Below are 20,498 nucleotides of genomic sequence, written 5' to 3' on the forward strand. Positions count from 1 at the left end.
ATTGTTATACAATGAAAAGGTAAACTCTGCTGTAAAGGTATAAAAAGTTTGCAAGTGAGATCAAGGCTGCAGTCAAAGTGCTGTAATGCATTGCTGAATAATACTTAATTTTATCATGATTTTAATTTTATTAATGATCTTAATTTTATCAAAGATCTTAATTTTATCAAAGAGTATAAGTAATTAGCATCAGTCTTTATGGATAACCCAAATAATTTCTTTTTTATTTTGTTTGTTAGGTTAAGACTTTGAAGTGGAACTGAGTAGTTTGAATTTATTTAAAGAAGGATCAAGCAAATTATTAGAAGCGATAGGCAAATGAAGTGGGTATTTTTTTATTTTTTTTTTAATTTTGTTTCCCTGCATCATTTTGCCTCTACCAATACAAAATGCAAGAATTTGTTTGTCTTGATCAAAGAATAACTGTTCAGAATGATAGTAGAAAAATTGAGGATATATAAAGTTTTCATCAAATTTGAACGATTAGTCTTGAAATGGTCTGTGCAAAGATGGTTTCAAAAAATTTGATTTGCAACTAATGACTAAGGCAAGAATAGGTTATATTGACATTCTGTACAAAATTCAAGCAGAACCAAACCTTCTGGATAACAATGTCGTATGAGAGAAAAACATGGATATTTCAGTATGATCCAAAAATGAAAATGGCAAAGTGGAAATGGTGGTATTCTCTATGACTGAAAAAAGCAAGGATAAGAAAATCAAAACACCACTTTCTTTAAAGGGAAAAAAAAAGTATGCTCAGAATTTGTTCCCCAAAAACAAACTGTCAATCAAATATTTATCTTCAAGTTTTGAAATGTTTGAAAGAAAAGATTTTTTTTTTCATGTATATCTTTCACCTGTGTGAAAGACACATGGGAATTTACTCTAATTTCAAGTTAAAATTAAACTGGTTCTAAGCTTATATGCATGTATATAAATCAGTTATTATATACATGAATATAATAATAAAAACATCATGTTAAGATGTATGAAATAAATTATGAACTGACACATTACAATAACTGGTTCTAAGTAATAATTACAAAAAAATTTCACTTAACTCAGCAATCCTACACAATTATGGCAATATTTTGAACCCACTTCAGGACCAAGAAGAAAAAAAAAGATACTTTATGTGAAATATAAGAGCTGAAGGACATGATGACTAATGTAAGAAATAACATTTGCTGAAAAATACTTTATGTTGCATTGCATGTACGTAATTTAACTAGTTTAATAAATTTAACACTTACATTAAAAAAAACATATGTTTGGTGGACTTATACTGCCTTTGTACTGAAAACTGATAAATCATTAATAATAATAATAGTGGCATATAGCCATTACTTTTCATTGTAGATGGTACAGTAAACTAGTTAAAGTGTGAGTTATTGAATCATAGGAACAGAGGATGTCAGATGGTGATCCACCATCATCTTTGCATTTGGTTTGCATTATTTGGCTTTTTGCTCAAAGAGTAGCATGGTACTAGATAAGTGCCAATGCTGTATTTGTTTAAAATTTCAGGTTACTTGATTTTCCTCTCCCACTGTTTAACAAACATCTACTGTCTTACCCTAGTTGTTTTTGAAAGAGTTATTATTGTTTTCACAGAGTAAAGACAATATCACAAAACCCAGTATTCTCTTCAGGTGGCCATTATGCTGTGGGGAGCAAGATATATAGTTTCAGATTTCATATTGCAGCAGCCCAGAATCTGATCCCTGGGGTACAATTGCAAAAATATCGTCAACATAACGACGCCAGAGAGTGATAGGAATTGGTAAGTTCAAGAAAATCTGACTCTCAAGTTCTTCCATGGCGATATTGGCCATGATAGGACTAACAGGGGCACCCATAGCTATGGGTGTCCCTGTTAGTCCTATCTGGTGTCGTTATGTTGATGATATTTTTGCAGTTGTACCCCGGGGATCAGAATCTGGGCTGCTGCAATATCTCAATTCCCTGTCGCCCGTCATTCAGTTTACAATTGAACTAGAGGTTGATAATACCCTTCCTTTTTTGGATGTGTTAGTCCAATGCGTGGATTTGCTTTTAGTAACTTCCGTTTTTAGGAAGCCACTGTGCACAGGCCAATTTACCGATTATGGCTCTGCACACGCCCCTGATCATTTACGTAGCACTGCGCGTACATTATTCTCCTGCGCTTGGATGCACTCTAGTTCGGAGATTTCAAAAATTAGGGCGGAGCTTTCAAATTGCGGCTATCCACCTCATGTTCTAGATAGATGTGAGCCTTAGACTCATGAATTTGTTACGAAATCTAACTCGCCTCGCGTCAATCAATTTATCTCTACCGCCTACATCCCCTATTATCCGGGCGTATCAGAACGTCGTGTTAGGATTTTGTGTCTCCATCATATACAATGCGTACAACTTCTGGGGAGGAAATTACAATCCATTATTTCTAAGATGAAAACACCTGTTCCTCCTTTCCTACGGAGTGGTTCCGTATACCGTATTACGTGTCCGGTTTGTGGGGGGTGTTACGTAGGTGAGTCTGATAGAAGATTGAAAGATCTGGTTTCTGAACATGAGGTGGCTCTGCGAACGGCTAATTTTGAACGCTCTGCACTCGCCGAACATTATTGGGTTGAGCAGCACAATCTTGATCCTCAACAGGATATTGAAATCATCGACTATTCACGTGATTATTGCCAGCGCTCATGGCTTGAAGCACTACACATAGCCACCAATAATAGTACTATGAATCGGATGAGGGGAGTACATTTACACCCTATTATAGAATTGTATTGCAGTGTGATGGGTGCTGGCGATCATCACATGTACATAATTCTGCCTTACCGACACCAGACTCGTGATACATGATCATGCCCAGCTGACTTGTGCTATTGTAACCATTAATATATACTGAAGTACACCAGTCACAGACTAGCTGATGAAGAGGCACTTTGCTTCGAAAGCTACTATATATTTTATTGCTTTTATTATATATATTTTAACTCTTATCTTATTGTATTTTAACGCTTTTATTTATTTCTGTTTTATCTTATGTATATATTATATTTTTATTTTAACAGTTAGTCGGTCATCGCAAGAAACTTTGATGATATAATGCAACCCAACGCACAAGGGCCTCTTTTCTAATAGCTTATCTATTGATTTCTTTTTCTTTAAAATATAGTAAAGCATCTCCCTTAAAAAATGAAACTGACAGAAAATAATTGTATAATAGTTGCATTAAAGAAAGAATAATAAAGGAAGATTTGAAGGAAAACAAGATTGAATTAAACTCTAAGAGGAAGCGTCAAAGGATAGTTAAGTAATTTGTTGGGGGGTTCCAGCTTTAAATGATATTATCAGCTATACTTTTAATTATATAATAGAATTAGTAAGGTATGGAAAAGTTTGATAATTTTATGTAGGGAAAAAAAAAAAGATGATAATTTTAATCCCATAAAATATAGAAATATTTCTAACAGAATAGTTTCTAGGAATTCATCTCTTCATTATCTCAAGGTATAGATATATTGAAAACTTAATTTTTTTTCTCTCCCCCCCCCCCTTCCTCACTTTTTCACAACCATTTTGGATTTTAGCTTGTTATCAATGCAGCCCTGGGATTTGATACCTTTCTTGTAATGAGACATGGACTGAAAAATGACTCAGTGAAGCATTCGGTGCCCTCTGGAGATAGTATCCCTGGTTCTGAGCTTGGCTGTTATTTTTGTAATGATGTAGTAGTCCCTGGAAATGTAAGTGCCATATTATCTAAGTTGTGTGTGTGTGTGTGTGTGTGTGTGTGTGTGTGTGTGTGTGTGTGTGTGTGTGTGTGTGTGTGTGTGTGTGTGTGTGTGTGTGTGTGTGTTAAATATTTGTATACAGAGTCATCAACGTCCACTATAATAAGAACTGAGAAAATCTGAAAAAATACTCATTACTGCAGTCTTGCTGTAGCCAAATTATGGTAATAAAAAGTGCAAAACGCTGAAGAAAATACAAGGAAATGAGAAAATCTGTTGCATATTCACTTTTAATCACTCTATCCATAATAATAATGTTTATTGAAATAAATAAAGTTGATGTAGTATCTTGCATAAATATTACAAAGTGAATGGCTGCACAAAAACGGATTCAGCATCAGCATATTTTATGTCCATCTCAAACATTTGTCTGATGCTTCTTTAAATTTATTAAACTATCCACGTTCAAAAAATCAGTTAGAAGTTTGTTTTAACAATCACTCTCTGGCTGAAACCAAATTTTTTGTACATCTATCCTGCAGTCATCTTTTTTTAATTTAAGTGTATATCCCTTGTGTGTTGTCTGAGAAAGAGTAAGAATGCTCTCAGCATTTAGTTTACTCAATCCATTTAAATCCTTAAATGTTTCAAATGATGTCCCCTCTCAGGTGCATAGTTTCCAAGCACTGCAATTTTCATAACCTAAGTCTTTTAGATTAAGAGTACTCTTTTGTGTCCTTGACTACTCTGGTGGCTCTTCTCTGCACGTATTTCAAGAACACATCCTTCTTAAAATGAGGCTATGAGACATGTATACAGTACTCAAGATGCAGCCTAATCATTGCCTTATACACTGGTGTGCAAAACTTAAGGACCAGTCAGGTTTTCACCTGTAGCTTCTCATAGGAGTGGCCTGGATATGGGAAAAGCACCCAAAAGGAACCTTGTGAGGCAGAAATGATGAAGGAAACAACAGAAACAAAATGGTACAGCGAGATTTTATTCAACGGTACAGATAAATTTTATTTTATTTAATAGCACTGGTTGCCATGATACAGATGCATCACTGCCAAAGATGGAACAAAGGGAAGAGGCAGTCCTCAGTAGGAGATATGGCCACCCCTAATGTCGATGCAGGCTTTGCACTGCCTGTCCATACTTAGAACAATGTTGTTAAGTTCTTGCAGTAACATCGTCCATTCCTCTGTCAGTGCCATCTTCAGCTGCTGAACATTTTCTGGTGGGTGTGGGCGTTCCACTAGACGTCTCCCCAGAGTGTCCCATATGTGTTTGATGGGATTTAGATCTGGATTAATTGATTGCAGACCAGTTTGTACTTACTGTAAGTCTGTTTCCCCCACTCCTAATAATTTATAATTGTCCCGTGTATTTTTCTTCTCTGTTGCTAATCTCATCAGTTTATCTGACATCCATTTCAGTCTGGACCTTGAACAATATCTTGCTTCCCAATTACAATTTGTAGGTTGATATCATCTTCATTTAGTCCCACTGAAAAGAATTTACAACTAAGACCATCATAGCCATCTTTACTAAACAAAATTCTTTACATTTTTATCCTGACAATTGTTATTATTTTCAGTAAATCCCACATCATTATACTATGATCACTGCTACATAGTGATTCCTATATCCGATACTGTTAATGCATGAAGTCACTCCTGGTATACAGATCAAGACTTGCTTTCTCTAGTTGCCTCTCCAATATGTTTTCTTTTGTAAAAAAAACTGTCATCCAGTAAATCCAGATTTCTGCCAACTCGCAAGTTATAGTCAGTATCAGGAAAGTTAAAATCCTCCCTTATAAGACATCCTGATTTACTCTATTTGTCTGTATAGCTGTTATATTCATCACCGTCATTAGGCCTAAAATGCACTCCTACTCTAATTTTTTGTTTTCCCAGTGCTTATGTCACATCAAATTGACTCAACATTGTACTGACTGCCTGCATCAGCTGGGTGCATGGCCTTATATTCTGTGATACTTAACCAAGAGAGTAACTCCCCTCCTGTGCTTTCTGTATGCATTTCAAATATTTGCCAGTGCCATATTCAACAAAAGGGCACAACAGTGGGGACAACCAGTACAATTAAAGTAATACTCTTCACACTGATGAGTTGCCCCTTTACAGGTTGCTGCCCGTCCCATCCATTACTACCCTCCACCCTGAATGCTCCAGTTTTGTTTTTTACATCATGAGTTATTCCCCCGCCCATGTTTTAACTTCTCCTTTCTCTGATAAATTCTCCCTTCCCCATATTGGTCCTCTACCAGAACTCAGCCAATATGACTGTTCAGGTAGGAGACCTCTGTGAACTCAGCCAATATAGCTATAGATGCTGATATATGCAGCCGTTGCTGCTCTGCTGTATTCTGCACCATCCTGAAAGCTAGCATTAGCATTAGCATTAGTAGAGGCATTTGATGCAAGAAAGCAAGCTTATGCAGCATCAGCCAAAAAAAAAAAAAAAAAAAAAAAACCCACTTCCACTTCACCCCTCTGTTCGTTCAAAATACCTGTCCAGCTGAGCCTTAAACTTATTTAGGCTATCAACCTCCACCACAAGGGATGGCAGTCTGTTCCACCAACCAACCACCCGCTGGCTAAAGGCAAATTTCCGCACGTCTATCCTACATCTGTCTTTCCTCAATTTGAATTTATGCCCTCTCAGGTGATTTTTCTGAGCTAGAGGAAGAATCCCATCAGCATTGAGCATGCTTAAACCATTCAAGGCTTTATACACCTCTATCAGATCACCTCGCTGGTGCCTAGTCTCCAGACACTGTAATTTGCAAAACTTAAGCCTTTCTTCGTAAGAGCACCCCTTTGTTCCATTCACTAATCTTGTTGCCCTTCTCTGTACTCGTTCCAGCAGCTCTACATCCTTCTTGAAATGAGGCCTCCAGACCTGTATACAGTACTCTAGGTGTGGCCTGACCATTGCCTTATACAATGGAATAATCACCTCCTTATCCCTGCTGGAAAAATTCCTGTATATCATTGACAATACACCATGAGCTACTCTTGCAGCCCGTCTGCACTGCTCAGAGAACTTCATATCTGCCTGCACAACCACCCCCAAGTCCCTTTCATTCTCTACCACTGTCAGTGTAGTACCACAGAGTTGATACGTTGCTCTGGGGTTGCTGTTTCCCATGTGTAGTACTTTACATTTGTCAATGTTAAACTTCATTTGCCACCTCTCAGCCCATCTGCTCAACCTTTCCAGATCCTGTTGCAGCAGCATAGTGTCAGTAGTGTCCTTGACAACCCTGCCAACCTTTGTATCATCTGCAAACTTGGACATTAAGCTTGATATACCCTCATCAATATCATTTATAAATACAGAAAACAATAATGGACCCAACACCGAGCCCTGAGGGACTCCACTAATAACGTTAGTCCACGATGAGCAGTGTCCATTGATTACCACTCTCTGTCTTCTCCCCCTCAACCACCCCTTTATCCATAGCAGCAATTTGCCTCCAATGTCACACTGCTCCAATTTGTGTAGCAGTCTTCCATGTGCAACAGTATCAAAAGCTTTTCTAAGATCCAAGTATATAATATCAAAGTTATTCCCTGCATCCAGTTCTTTTGTGACTGCATCATAGTATCCAATCAAGTTGGTCAGGCAAGACTTCCCCTTAACAAAACCATGCTGTGTCTGAGCTATAACTGAAGTCTTGTCTAAATGATCCTGCAGTGCTTCTTTAACCAGTGCCTCCATTAATTTTCCTGGAACAGAAGTTAAGCTCACAGGTCTATAATTACTTGTGTCAGCCTTTGATCCTCCTTTGTGAATTGGGGTCACATTTGCACATTTCCAGTCTATGGGTACCTCCCCTGAGTCCAAGGAAGCTCTCATAATTATGGCTAAGGGTTTGCTTACTTCCTTTGCTGCCTCCTTTAATATAACTGGATAGATCCCATCCACCCCAGGTGCCTTTCTTGTGTTTATCTTCAACAGTTTCTCCTCCACTTTACTCCCAGTTATTTCAAGATTCTGTAGCTTACTGCTAGAGTTGAATACACCTCTGACATTCCCCTCGCTGAATAACTTCTCATGTGTGAATGTCGATGCAAAATATTCATTTAGTTTGTTAGCTACCTGAGCAGGATCATCAACAGTTGACCCATCAATATCAAGTGGACCAATCTGATTCATCCCCTTCCTTCTAGAGTTTACATAAGTAAAGAACTCTTTGCTGTTTTTCTTTGCATCCCTTGCCAAGGATTTCTCGTAATCTGCCTTTGCCTGCCTAACCTCCTTTGTAACTTGGTTGCATATCAACTTGTATCTATCATAGGCTTCTGTGTCATGTGTTAATTTATACGTATCCCATGCATTTTTCTTCTCTGCCATATGCCTCATTAGTTCATCTGACATCCATTTTGGCCTAAACCTTGAACAATATTTCTTAGTTGGTATGTAAAGCCTAGTAGCTTCCAAGATAAGTTCTTTGAATGCTTCCCATTTTGAATTTGCTGTTGGTAACATCATCAGTTGGTCCCACTGTATAGAATTCAAATACTGTCTCAGTCCATCGTAGTCGCCTTTACGGAAGCAATAACCCTTCCCTTTACCCCTAATGGTAGTTACCTCTTTCAGTAAATCCCACTTCAGCACACTGTGATCACTGCCACCTAGTGGTTCATTTATCTGCAGATTCTTAATACATGAAGAATCACTGCTGATAATCAAATCAAGAGTATTACTCCCTCTAGTTGCCTCCCGAACATGCTGATGTAGAAAACAATCATCCAATAAATCCACAAAAGCCCTGCTAGTGTGTGAGTAACCAGCCCCCAAATTCCAGTCAATATCTGGGAAATTAAAATCTCCCATTATAAGACTCTCTGATTTACTGGCCCACTCTATTTCCCTGTACAGTTCCTTATTATACTCATCAGAGTCATTAGGCCTATAGCACACTCCTACTCTCAATTTTGATCTCCCAATGCTTATGTCACACCAAACTGACTCAACACTGCACTGTCCAGCGATGTCGACTGGCTTCACTTCCTTGGTTTTTATGTGTTTCTTAACTAATAGCATAACCCCTCCCCCCTTCCTATCCTGTCTATTCTTTCTGTAGACGTTGTACTCCCCAAATTGCAGTTCTGCATCCCTTATATCTGTGTGACACCACGTCTCTGATATCCCAACAATATCTGCCTTCGATGTTTTGAGCAATACCTCAAATTCATCAAATTTATTTACTAAACTCCTAGCATTGGTGTACACGCAAGTATACCTGCACCTGTTTCTATTCTTAGCTACCCTAACACAACCCATGTGTTTACTTGTACCGCAATGTCTCCCAGCAGTCTCTGAAATACCATGCATCTTGTTTTTCAGGCTTCTGCTCATTCTAATAGAAGCAGTGCAAGAATCTCTTTCACCTCTGCCAGTGGCTACTGTCAATCTATTGGTCTTTGTCTCCCCCCAAGCTAGCAGTTTTCCGACCCACCTAACACTGCCTCGATAGCATCAGCAAATATTCTTGCACCCTTTCTATTTAAGTGTATCCCATCCCTGTAGAAGCAATCTCTCCTGTTAACAAGTACAGTCCAGGCTGAAAAAAATTCTACCCCTTGAGCCTTGCACAATCTTTCCAGGGCCGAATTGATCGACAAGGCTCTCATCATATACTCCCTCCTATCGTGTCTGGGCAGAATTGCAGACAATTTCAAATTCAACCCTAATTCTCGGCTTTTGTTCAACAGTGACCTGTACTTGTTAAGTAATTCTGCCGGTCTCCTACTCTTAATATTATTAGTGCCAACGTGTACAACTATATCACCTTTTTTGCCCTTAAAAGATGATATTCGCTCTACAACGTCATCAACCTTTGCCCCTGGCAGACATACCCTGGTCCTGTTCCACCTATCTTTTTTACAAAGCATGTTCCCCGTTTCCCTGACAATAGAGTCACCAACAACTACTAGTTCCTTCGGGACCAGCGCATTCTGCCTTGGGGGTTGTCTCTGTGTCACGCGATGCCCAAGTGCAAGCTCTGGCGTTGATGTGGGCAGCTGAGAGCTTGATGGGCCCCTCAATTTAGTTTCTTCGAGGGCATCCACCCTGTCCTTCAAGCTCTCATATAGGCCCACAAGAACGCCGAGTTGTTGCCTGATATCGATACACTCCTTGCATCGCGCACACACAAAGACATCCCCCTTGGCAGTATCATGTCCCGTACCCGATTGCTCTGCAAACATCAAGCAAACAGTGCATTTTATAAGGCTGTGAGTCAGAGGACAACTGCACCCCTCAGTTCTGCTCTGAGCCACAGCGCTTCCATTAGCTTGAGCCTTTTGCTTTGCTGCTCTGTCATGATTCTATTAATTTATTAATTATGTTATGTTATTAATTATGTTAAATATAATTAATTATATTACGTTTGTAATCTAAGTCGTTATATGTATTTATTTAAACGTACAATTTAACTGCTAACGAAGTTCAACTAACGCTATCTAGTACGGCATACAACTATCGTATCACAATGGCGGGAAAATTACGAACGTAGCGGAGTTGAAACATGTGGAAACCCTTACCGATACTTTTATGCAATTACAAGGCCGAGTAAAGAATAAATACACCAAGTTAATCAGGAAATCACAAAATAATGTTATACTACTAAATTTAAATCAAAAGTTTTAGAAAAACAATAATTTCAAATCAATAAATAAGAAAAATCCACTTAGCGGCTTGGAACACGACCGTCTCTAGTAGCCTCGTCAGCAGAATTTTCTCTCTAGAATTTCGACAAAGCTTAGTGACAATTCCACAATTTTCAATTATTTTTTTTATTTACATATATACAAATATATACATGCAACTATATCTTCAAATAGACCTATGAGGTTGGGAGAATTCATATTCACAAGCAATTATAGTGATACACAATAATAATTTACCTTTAATACTGCAAAATATTGTACATAAATATTTACAATAAAATATATAGTATAAATAAAATAAAATAAAAGCATTATAAAATGTTAAAATATATTAAAATACTAAAATACCGGATACCGAAGCTTTCAGAAGCACTGCCTCCTTTCTCAGCAGTACATTGTTACTTGCAACACATCCTTAAATAATAGCAGGTTCACGGCTCACGTGGTTCCACAGGCGCATGGGCGGTATTCCCCCCATGCGTACTAGAACCAGAAATGGCTCGGGAGCGTGCCAGGCGGAATCAGTCATCCTGTCCGAGTATTACAGCCTCAAGGAGAGAATGCATACAAACTCCCCTGTCTCTGTTAATAGTATTCTTCTCAGATGAACAAATTCGTAAGCTCTTAAGCCATTTGCGGTCCCAAAATCTATGAGCACGGTCGACGATGACAGCTTCGTCTGGGGAGATCTGATGATGCTTCTACCAAAAATGTTCTGCCACAGAAGACTTGCCATAATCCATGGTCTTTATAGCATTCATATGTTCCCCCAGATGGCCCTTGAACTGGCGCCTTGTTTAACCAACATAACACTCCCCACAATCCGGGCATTTAATCTCATACACTACCCCACTACTACAATCCTTTGTTATGGGGTCTTTAACCTGGGACACCACTGTGTGTAACCTCTGTCCCGGAAGCTGCACACAGCATGTCTGGCAATCCCGTAATACTAGTGCTAAACGCTCAGTAAGGCCTGGATAGTAGGGAATATAAGCCGTGGCAACTGGTGTGAAAGGCTCTCTATGATACTCCACACCTCTAATGTATCTGTCCATGACCTTCTGGGGGTAGCCGCATTTCTTGACTGCTGTCTGCTGTGACTCTTCTAATTTCCTCTTCTCTGTCCCCGGGGGTACTGCAGTGGGACCCAACCCTATCCAATAATGCTTTAGCGACACTATTCTTATGTTGGTTAGTTTGTGCCAAACTATAATGAGTGTATTGGCATCGGCACATATGCTTCCTATAGACTCTAGTATTTAACCTAAGGCCTTCTCTATAGACCAATAGATCAAGGAACGGGAGGGTACGATCCACTTCCACCTCCAAGGTAAACTGAATGAACGGGGAGAAGCTATTGAGAAAACTAAGAACCTCATCCTCTTCTCCCCCTCCGAATAATGGTAAACGCATCATCGACATACCTTTTCCATTTGCACATGGGGGGGGGGGATCCAACCCATCAAAAATCCTGGTTTCCAATTCTTCCATAGCCAAATTTGCTACAATGGCACTTATGGGAGAACCCATTGCCGCGACGTGAACCTGCTTATATATAACATCCTGAAATACCATAGTGGTGCTGGACAGACAAAGCTCCACACCACTACAAATATCTTCAACATTAAGGAGAGTCCTGATACTTAGGGTATCATCTTTCTCTAGGGCCATTCTTACACCTCGTACACCATATTTGATGGGAATGCACGTAAACAGAGACACTACATCAAAAGATATCATAGTCTCACCCTCTTCTATACTCTGTTCCTTTACAAATGTCACAAAGTCCTTACTGTCCTTAATAGTAAAGATGGAACATCCAACTATGGGAGAAATCAACTTTGCTGAACATCTGGATAAAGCATGGGTAGGACTACCAATAAAAGATACGATCGGTCTGAGTGGGACCCCCTTCTTATGTGTTTTCGGAAGACCGTAGAATCTGGATAGCTGACATCCTGTTGTGTGTAAAGTCCAGAACACTTCCTTAGTAATTTTTTCCCGCTTTCAGCCAAAGTTGTAACATCCTATTAACCTGTCGTTCTAAGCAGACTAATGGATTTCTCCAGGTAACTATCCTGTAGAAGGTCTAAGGCTTTTTTGAAATATTCCTCTTTATCCATTATCACAGTTGATCTGCCTTTATCGGTGGGTAAGACTACGATTTTGTCATCCTGTCTAAGCTCTACGAGGGCTTTTCTCTGACTAAGACTGAGGTTAGAAGGTGCCGTTTTAGTCTGACTCAAGACAGCTGAAGTTTTTCGGCGGTCTTGGGTCAGATTAATAGTAGTGTAACTTCAGTACATTCAGCACTTATAATGAGGTTGGTTTTTGATAAAGTATCAAGAATATCAGATACCTATAGACTAAGGCAAATAAGGAAGTTTAGTAAATTACTAGAGGAATCTGTGGTTGAACGTAATAATAGTACCAGCAATTTTATACACAATTTGAGTGGTAAACAATTAACCAAAGAGCAGGAGCAGGTATTGAATTTAGGGACTAAATTTGCTTTGATACCTCCCAAACCACCCATTGCAGAAATAGCTATAGGTATCGAAAGAGCAATTAGTAAATTGCCGATGACTTTGGCCAATAAAATACGTGTAAAAACTTCAGCGGTCTTAAGTCAGACTAAAACAGCGCCTTCTAACCTGTCTTAGTCAGAGAAAAGCCCTCGTAGAACTTAGACAGGATGACAAAATCGTAGTCTTACCCGCCGATAAGGGCAGATCAACTGTGATAATGGATAAAGAGGAATATTTCTACATTCTACAGGATAGTTCCGCATATAGAGTTACCCGGAGAAATCCACTAGCCGGCTTAGAACAACAGGTTAATAGGATGTTACAACTTTGGCTGAAAGCGGGAAAAATTACTAAGGAGGTGTTCTGGACTTTACACGCAACAGGATGTCAGCTACCCAGATTTTATGGTCTTCCGAAAACACATAAGAAGGGGGTCCCACTCAGACTGATCGTATCTTTTATTGGTAGTCCTACCCATGCTTTATCCAGATGTTTAGCTAAGTTGATTTCTCCCATAGTTGGGCGTTCCATCTTTACTATTAAGGACAGTAAGGACTTTGTGACATTTGTAAAGGAACAGAGTATAGAAGAGAGTGAGATTATGATATCTTTTGATGTCATAATGAAAAGTCTCTCTCTTTACGTGCATTCCCATCGAACATGGTGTACGAGGTGTAAGAATGGCACTAGAGAAAGATGATACCCTAAGTATCAGGACTCTCCTTAATGTAGAAGATATTTGTAGTGGTGTGGAGCTTTGTCTGTCCAGCACCACTATGGTATTTCAGGATGTTATGTATAAGCAGGTTCACGGCGCAGCAATGGGTTCTCCCATAAGTGCCATTGTAGCAAATTTGGCTATGGAAGAATTGGAAACCAGGATTTTTGATGGGTTGGATCCCCCCCCATGCGCAAATGAAAAAGGTATGTCGATGACACGTTTACCATTATTTGGAGAGGGAGAAGAGGATGAGGTTCTTAGTTTTCTCAATAGTTTCTCCCCATTCATTCAGTTTACCTCAGAGGTGGAAGTTGATGGTACCCTACCGTTCCTTGATGTATTGGTCTATAGAGAAGGCCTTAGGTTAAATACTAGAGTCTATAGGAAGCCCATGTGCCAAGCCCAATACACTCATTATAGTTTGCACAAACTAATCAACATAAACAATAGTGTCGCTAAAGCATTATTGGATAGGGTTTGGTCCCACTGCACTACCCCCGGGGACAGAGAAGAGGAAATTAGACGAGTCACAGCAGACCTCAAGAAATGCGGCTACCCCCAGAAGGTCATGGACAGATACATTAGAGGTGTGGAGTATCATAGAGAGCCTTTCACACCAGTTGCCACAGCTTATATTCCCTACTATCCGGACCTTACTGAGCGTTTAGCACTAGTATTACGGGATTGCCAGACATGCTGTGTGCAGCTTCCGGTATGGAGGTTGCATACAGTGGTGTCCCAGGTTAAAGACCCCATAACAAAAGATTGTAGTAGTGGGGTAGTATATGAGATTAAATGCCTGGATTGTGGGGAGTGTTATGTTGGTGAAACAACGTGCCGGTTCGAGGACCGTCTGGGGGAACATATGAATGCTATAAAGACCACGGATTATGGGAAGTCTGCTGTGGCGGGACATTTTTGGTAGAAGCATCATCAGATCTCCCCAGACGAAGCTGTCATCGTCGACCATGCTCATAGATTTTGGGACTGCAAATGGCTTGAGAGCTTACAAATTTGTTCATCTGAGAACAATACCATTAACAGAGACAGGGGAGTTCGTATGCATCCCCTCCTTGAGGCTGTAATACTCAGACGGGATGACCGATTCCACCTGGCACGCTCCCGAGCCATTTCCGGTTCTAGTACGCATGGGGGGAATACCGCCTATGCGCCTGTGGAACCATGTGAGCCGTGAACCTGCTATTATTTAAGGATATGTTGCAAGTAAAAATGTACTGTTTAGAAAGGAGGCGGATGCCTCTGAAAGCTTCGGTATCCAGTATTTTAACGTATTTTAATATATTTTAACGTTTTATAATGCTTTTATCACTTTTATTTTATTTTATTGTAAATAGTTTCAATTGTAAATATATATGTACAATATTTTGCAGTATTAAAGGTAAATTATTATTTTAATACAACACGGTTGGTGTATCAATATAATTGCTTGTGTATACATGCAGCTGTTCACTGTAGTGGTGGCACCTATGTGACAATTCCACAGCAATCTTAAGGATTGCCATAGATGCAATCTAATGTGACAGGACTCGCATTAGCGGAACCATTAACTAAACAGAAATGGAGTAAAACTTGAGGTTTCTCCAAGCACACAATACTCCTTTACTACAAAACAGTGTTCCTTCCCATAGTCATGTTCACTGAAGGGGCATGGTTTCATCGGGCAGTTAATTGTAAAATTAAAGAAGCTGAACTCTGTCCAGTGGGGACTTCTCCTAGGCATCCACCTTAACATCCACTTAACGCTGTTCTAATGAGCTAGTTCATATATGGCAGACACAATGAGACACAATCAACAAGGGACTAGTCACGAAAAACTTCATACCAAATGTTACCTTTGCCATGGCAAAATCTGTTACAAAATGGTTTACTCTCACGATGGAAACCTGCTATCTAGTCACAGGACATGGGGCCAATGAGAAATTGTTTCAGTTTAGGCATCCGGATTCAGACCTCTGTTTCTGTGGAGCGAAGGAGAACTGGTCCCACATACTCTTCGACTGTGCAATATATGATGAATCCAGAGAACAGCTGAGTAATAACATCCAGGGATTCTCCCCAGCTGCAGTGGAAAACTAATTCAAACAAAGTAATCTTGCAGCACTCCAGGCCTTTGCAAAAGAAGGTTTTGCTTGGAGGAAGAGACTGATTCTGAGGGCAAGCCCGGTTCTGCCTCAATCAAGTCTGAAGATAAAATTGGACAATATGAAGATTTGTTTTACCAGGAAGACCTGGACAATACTTAGTTTTAAAAGTCTGTTTATGATGTTCTTGGTAACCACAATTGTTTAAGATATGGATGAGTTGCTAGTGTAAATTGTGTTGTCTTTTATTTATTTATTATTATGTTTTTAATAATTTATATATTTTATGTTTTTATAATGTTTAATTAATTTATTCATTTTATGAAGGATGTGAGGTACTCAGTTGAGAGTTGTTAGGCGGATTTAAACTTACGTTCTGGGTGCCGCCTTTTTCTAATAAAAATAAAATAACTAAACAGAAATGTCTTACCACCATCTACTATCCAAGTTCCATCCCTGTACTATGTATGGCAACAACTGAATAATAAGAAGAAAAGAAGTAACCTCTATCCCTTTCCCCAAAAAAAAAGCAAATAAATAAACAAATAAAAAAAATAATGTATAACTCTTCCCCCACGCACATATGTACATGATAAAGCCATTTCAGTTGTTGGACTTATCTAAAAATATAACAAAAATTTAATTTTATCTTACTACACATCACAAAAAAATAATAATAATAAAAATAATCACCACATGAATCCACATCCCATTATAAATATTAATTACAACCGTAATACTTTTAGAGATGAGAATGGACAGCTAAATAATAGTTAAGTTCTGAGTGGACTCGAAGTTATTCTCTGAATTATGATTCTCTATTCAAACAATACACCGATGAGCCAAAACATTATGACCACCTACCTAATATGATGTTGGTCCTCCACACGCAGCCAAAACAGCTCGTACCCAGCAAGGCATGGATGCTACAAGATTTCTAAATGTGTTTTGTGGTATCTGCTACCAACACGTAACCAGCAGATCCTTTAACTCCTGTAAGGTCTGTAGTTGAGACGCCACAGATTGGAGTTGCTGTTCCAACGCAAACCACAGATGCTCGATGGGATTGATGTCTGGGGAATTTGGAGACCAGGGCAATACTTGAAAGTCTTCCTCATGTTCCGTGAACCAGTCTCAAACAATCCGGGTGGTGTGGCATGGCACATTATCCTGCTGAAAGACGGCACCGCCAGAGGGGAAGGCCATTGCCATGAAAGGGTGTTCCCGGTCAGCAACGATGTTTAGGTAGGTGGTAGACATCAGAGTGCCCGGCACATGGATGACTGGACCTAGGGTATCATAGCAAAACGTTGCCCAAACGTGACACTGCTGCCACCCACCAGCTTTTTTTTCGTCCCACAGTACATCCAAGCGCCATCACTTCCCCAGATAAACAACGCACACGTACCCAGCCGTCCACATGGTGCAACAGGAAACATGATTCATCAGACCAGATGATCTTCTTCCAATCACTCAAGGTCCAGTTTCGATGCTTGCATGCCCATTGTAGGCATGCGAGCATCGAAGCTGGCATAGGCAAGGTTTGGCAGCTTAGAATCAGGAGACGCTGGCACCCATCAGACTTACACAACTGCTGGTGGGTGCGGGATTTTTGTGATACTTACACAGACAGTATAGTAGACTGACATGCAGGAGGGACGGACACCGGGATGTGGTTGCCTGTGTGTTGCCTACTTCCTGGTGGATAAGTGGTCTGTCTACTGTTTTTTATATATTTTATTTATTTATTTTTATTATTTTTTTTTTTTGGATGTTCCACTTGGATACATGAATATAGGTGGAGATGGACATCAGTCTGGGTGCCACCAGAGACAATTATACATAAACTGAAAAAAAACTGCCCGTTGTAGGTGCTGTTGCCAGTGAACCGTGGTTAACATGGGCACTCTGACTGGCCTGCGGCTATGCAGCCCCATTTTCAGCAGAGTTCAATGTACTGTGTGTTGTGACAGATTACTCCCGTCACCAGCATTCCAATTACCGGCGAGTTTCGCCACAGTCGCCTTTCTGTTGCCACATACCTTCCGGGAGAGCCTTCACTCACCTAGAGTATCGATGATCCATCCTCATCCAACACCTCGCCGGCAGTTTGTGGGTTCCCCCTCCTCGGACCACTTTTGGTGGATACTAACCACAGCTGACTATGAGCATCCCACCAACCGTGCTGCTGTTTCGGATATGCTCTGACCCAGTCATCTGGCCATTACAATTTGGCCTTTATCAAACTTGTTTAAGTCTGCTTCCTTTCCCATCTGAAGAACGAGAGTAACACTGATTAACGGCTCAGCATCAGGTGTTTTTTATACCATGTCCCGACCCGCGCACATGCCATTGTTCACCGGCAGTTGCTTCGATTTGCATAACGACTTGCTGGTCATAATGTTTTGGCTCATTGGTGTATATTCTCACTAGCATCTGTTTTAGAATTGATTCCATAATGCAAAAGTTCTCAGTATTAATTGAATCCATAGTAAAAATAAGGTCAAGAATACTGTTCCTCTGTGTAGCATCATGTGTTCATATATGAAGCAGCCATGTAATTAATCCAGAAAATTTCCCCAGATGAAGAATGTGTTGAAGGGCATATTGGGGAGCATTAGACTAGAATCACAAGGTTTCTGGGCTGTAAATTTTCATGACTTTAGTTTTATTTTCAGCCACATTAGAAAGTTATAAAGCAGAGTAAAATGTATGTTCATTTAAATCTAAAATTCATAAGATATTAATTATATAGGGTGTCTCAAAAATATTGGTACAAACATTTAGGGGAGGTAGGTAACATCTAAAGGAATGTGAATCGCATAGGAACCCATAACCGGAAACGTCACGGGAAAGTAGTAGCAGAGACACAAGAAGCAGAAATGACACAAGACAGTAATTAGTGGCAAACATTTATTTGACATAATATTAACAATGGAGTACGAGATGGATGCATTTCACGATGTTACAACAGATGCTCGAAGGTTCCACCATGAGACGCGAAGCATGCATGACACCGACACAGCATGGATTGGCGGACTCAGTCGAACACACCTGGAGTTTCTTTGACAGGAGCAGCAGCGCAGACAAGTCTCACCCCGAGATCCATTTCCGTCAGGCGCCTCCGTAGCCAGGTGGGCAGGAGCAGCAGTGTGTAGCACGTGCTTCTTGATTAGACCAGGGTTTGAGCCCGTGTCCACCAAATACGGAGGATGCTGAAAGGTCAGGGAATAACCACCGCATTATCCCCGGAGCAATATGGCCTTAGTTGCTAATGCTCCTTAAAAAAAAAAAAAAAACCATTTCCGTCTCCACAGACGATTCATACATAATAGATTTGAGGCCCCCACAGAAAGAAATCAAGGCTCGATAAATCAGGTGAGCGTAGGGGCCAGGCAACGGGTTCACCATGGTCAATCCATCGACATCTGTTCCAATGGTCACGAACACACCTTCCACAATGGGCAGGCGCCCCGTCATGTTGAAACCAAATGTTGTGTCTCGCATTTGCTGTAACATCGTCAAGTAACACTGGTAGAACTTGTTCAAGAAAGATCCGATATTTAGTGGAGTTCATGTGGGATGGTAACAGGTATGGGCCGACTAAGCAGTCACCGACCATACCTGCCCACGCATTTATTGTGAAGCGATGTTGTGCCGCATGGGGGTGCACACCATGTGGGTTTTCGTGAGCCCACACATGAGCATTGTGCTGATTGAATAAGCCTTCCTGGGTGAAATAAGCCTCATACGTGAACAAAACATAGGCTGGAAAATTCAAGTCTTGAACATTTTCTTGGAGAAGCCACTGCGCAGAAGCCACATGTGCATGATGATCTTGGGGGAGCAGTAACTTGAATCCTTTAGAGATGAAATGGGTGTAAGGAATCGTCGTGCCAGACACACTGTACACTGTACACTCCTAAGGCAGAGGCAACGTCACGTGTGCTGGTAGTAGGATTATTCTGGACGGCATTCAACACACTTTCTTCCATGGCGGGAGTTCGTCGAACGTGGTCTGCCCGCACCACTCCTGTTACCGCTAAATGACCCATAATAGCACAAATTTTGATGCACACATGCAAACAAACGGTGGTCCGATACATGTCTGTCTGGGAAGCGTTCTCCATAAATTCGTTGAGCGGCTTGTCCATTGCCCTCTGCTAATCCATACACTAGGTGCATGTCTGCCAGCTCACAGTTCGTATATCGATGCAAGCTCTTCGTGCGGTGACTACTGCTTGAATGAGTAAACCAGAAATTTTCCTTCTCGCGAACTGATGAACAGCGCCATGTACCGACTTACAATGATGTTTCCGGTTATGGGTTCCTATGCGATTCACATTCCTTTAGATGTTACCTACCTCCCCTAAACATTTGTACCAATATTTTTGAGACACCCTGTATATAAGCAGTGTGAAACTTCAGTTACAAATTATTTAATATAAATTTATGAGAGCAGTTAAGATCTATATTAAATCAAAAACATGGGCTTCAAAATCAGTGTTAAAAAATATACTAATTCTAACATATCTCTATTGGAAAAAAAATTTTACTGTTATGTTCCATTTAGAACAGAACATTGCCGATCATTTTTAGTGAAGTCCCCCCCCACATTATCTTATTACACTCATATGTGCTCTCCCAATCCATTTTCATTAATTGTCATCATATTCCTTATTCCTCAATACTGGTTTCTATGAATGGGA

General features: G+C 40.1%; 1 protein-coding gene across 1 annotated transcript in view; it reads left to right on the forward strand.

Moving 5' to 3' along the window:
* The window catches only part of Atg7 (Autophagy-related 7), a 196,796-nt gene that overhangs the window by 147,241 nt on the left and 29,057 nt on the right, over positions 1-20,498 (forward strand). Inside the window, exon 15 of the mRNA XM_090381559.1 lies at positions 3,585-3,740. Coding sequence (XP_090237685.1) covers positions 3,585-3,740 — 156 coding nt within the window. The remainder of the gene's footprint in view (positions 1-3,584; positions 3,741-20,498) is intronic.

This window comes from Mastigoproctus giganteus, chromosome 9, assembly GCF_048544385.1.
Source record: "Mastigoproctus giganteus isolate SK-2022 chromosome 9, ASM4854438v1, whole genome shotgun sequence".
Taxonomy (NCBI): Eukaryota; Metazoa; Arthropoda; class Arachnida; order Uropygi; family Thelyphonidae; genus Mastigoproctus; species Mastigoproctus giganteus.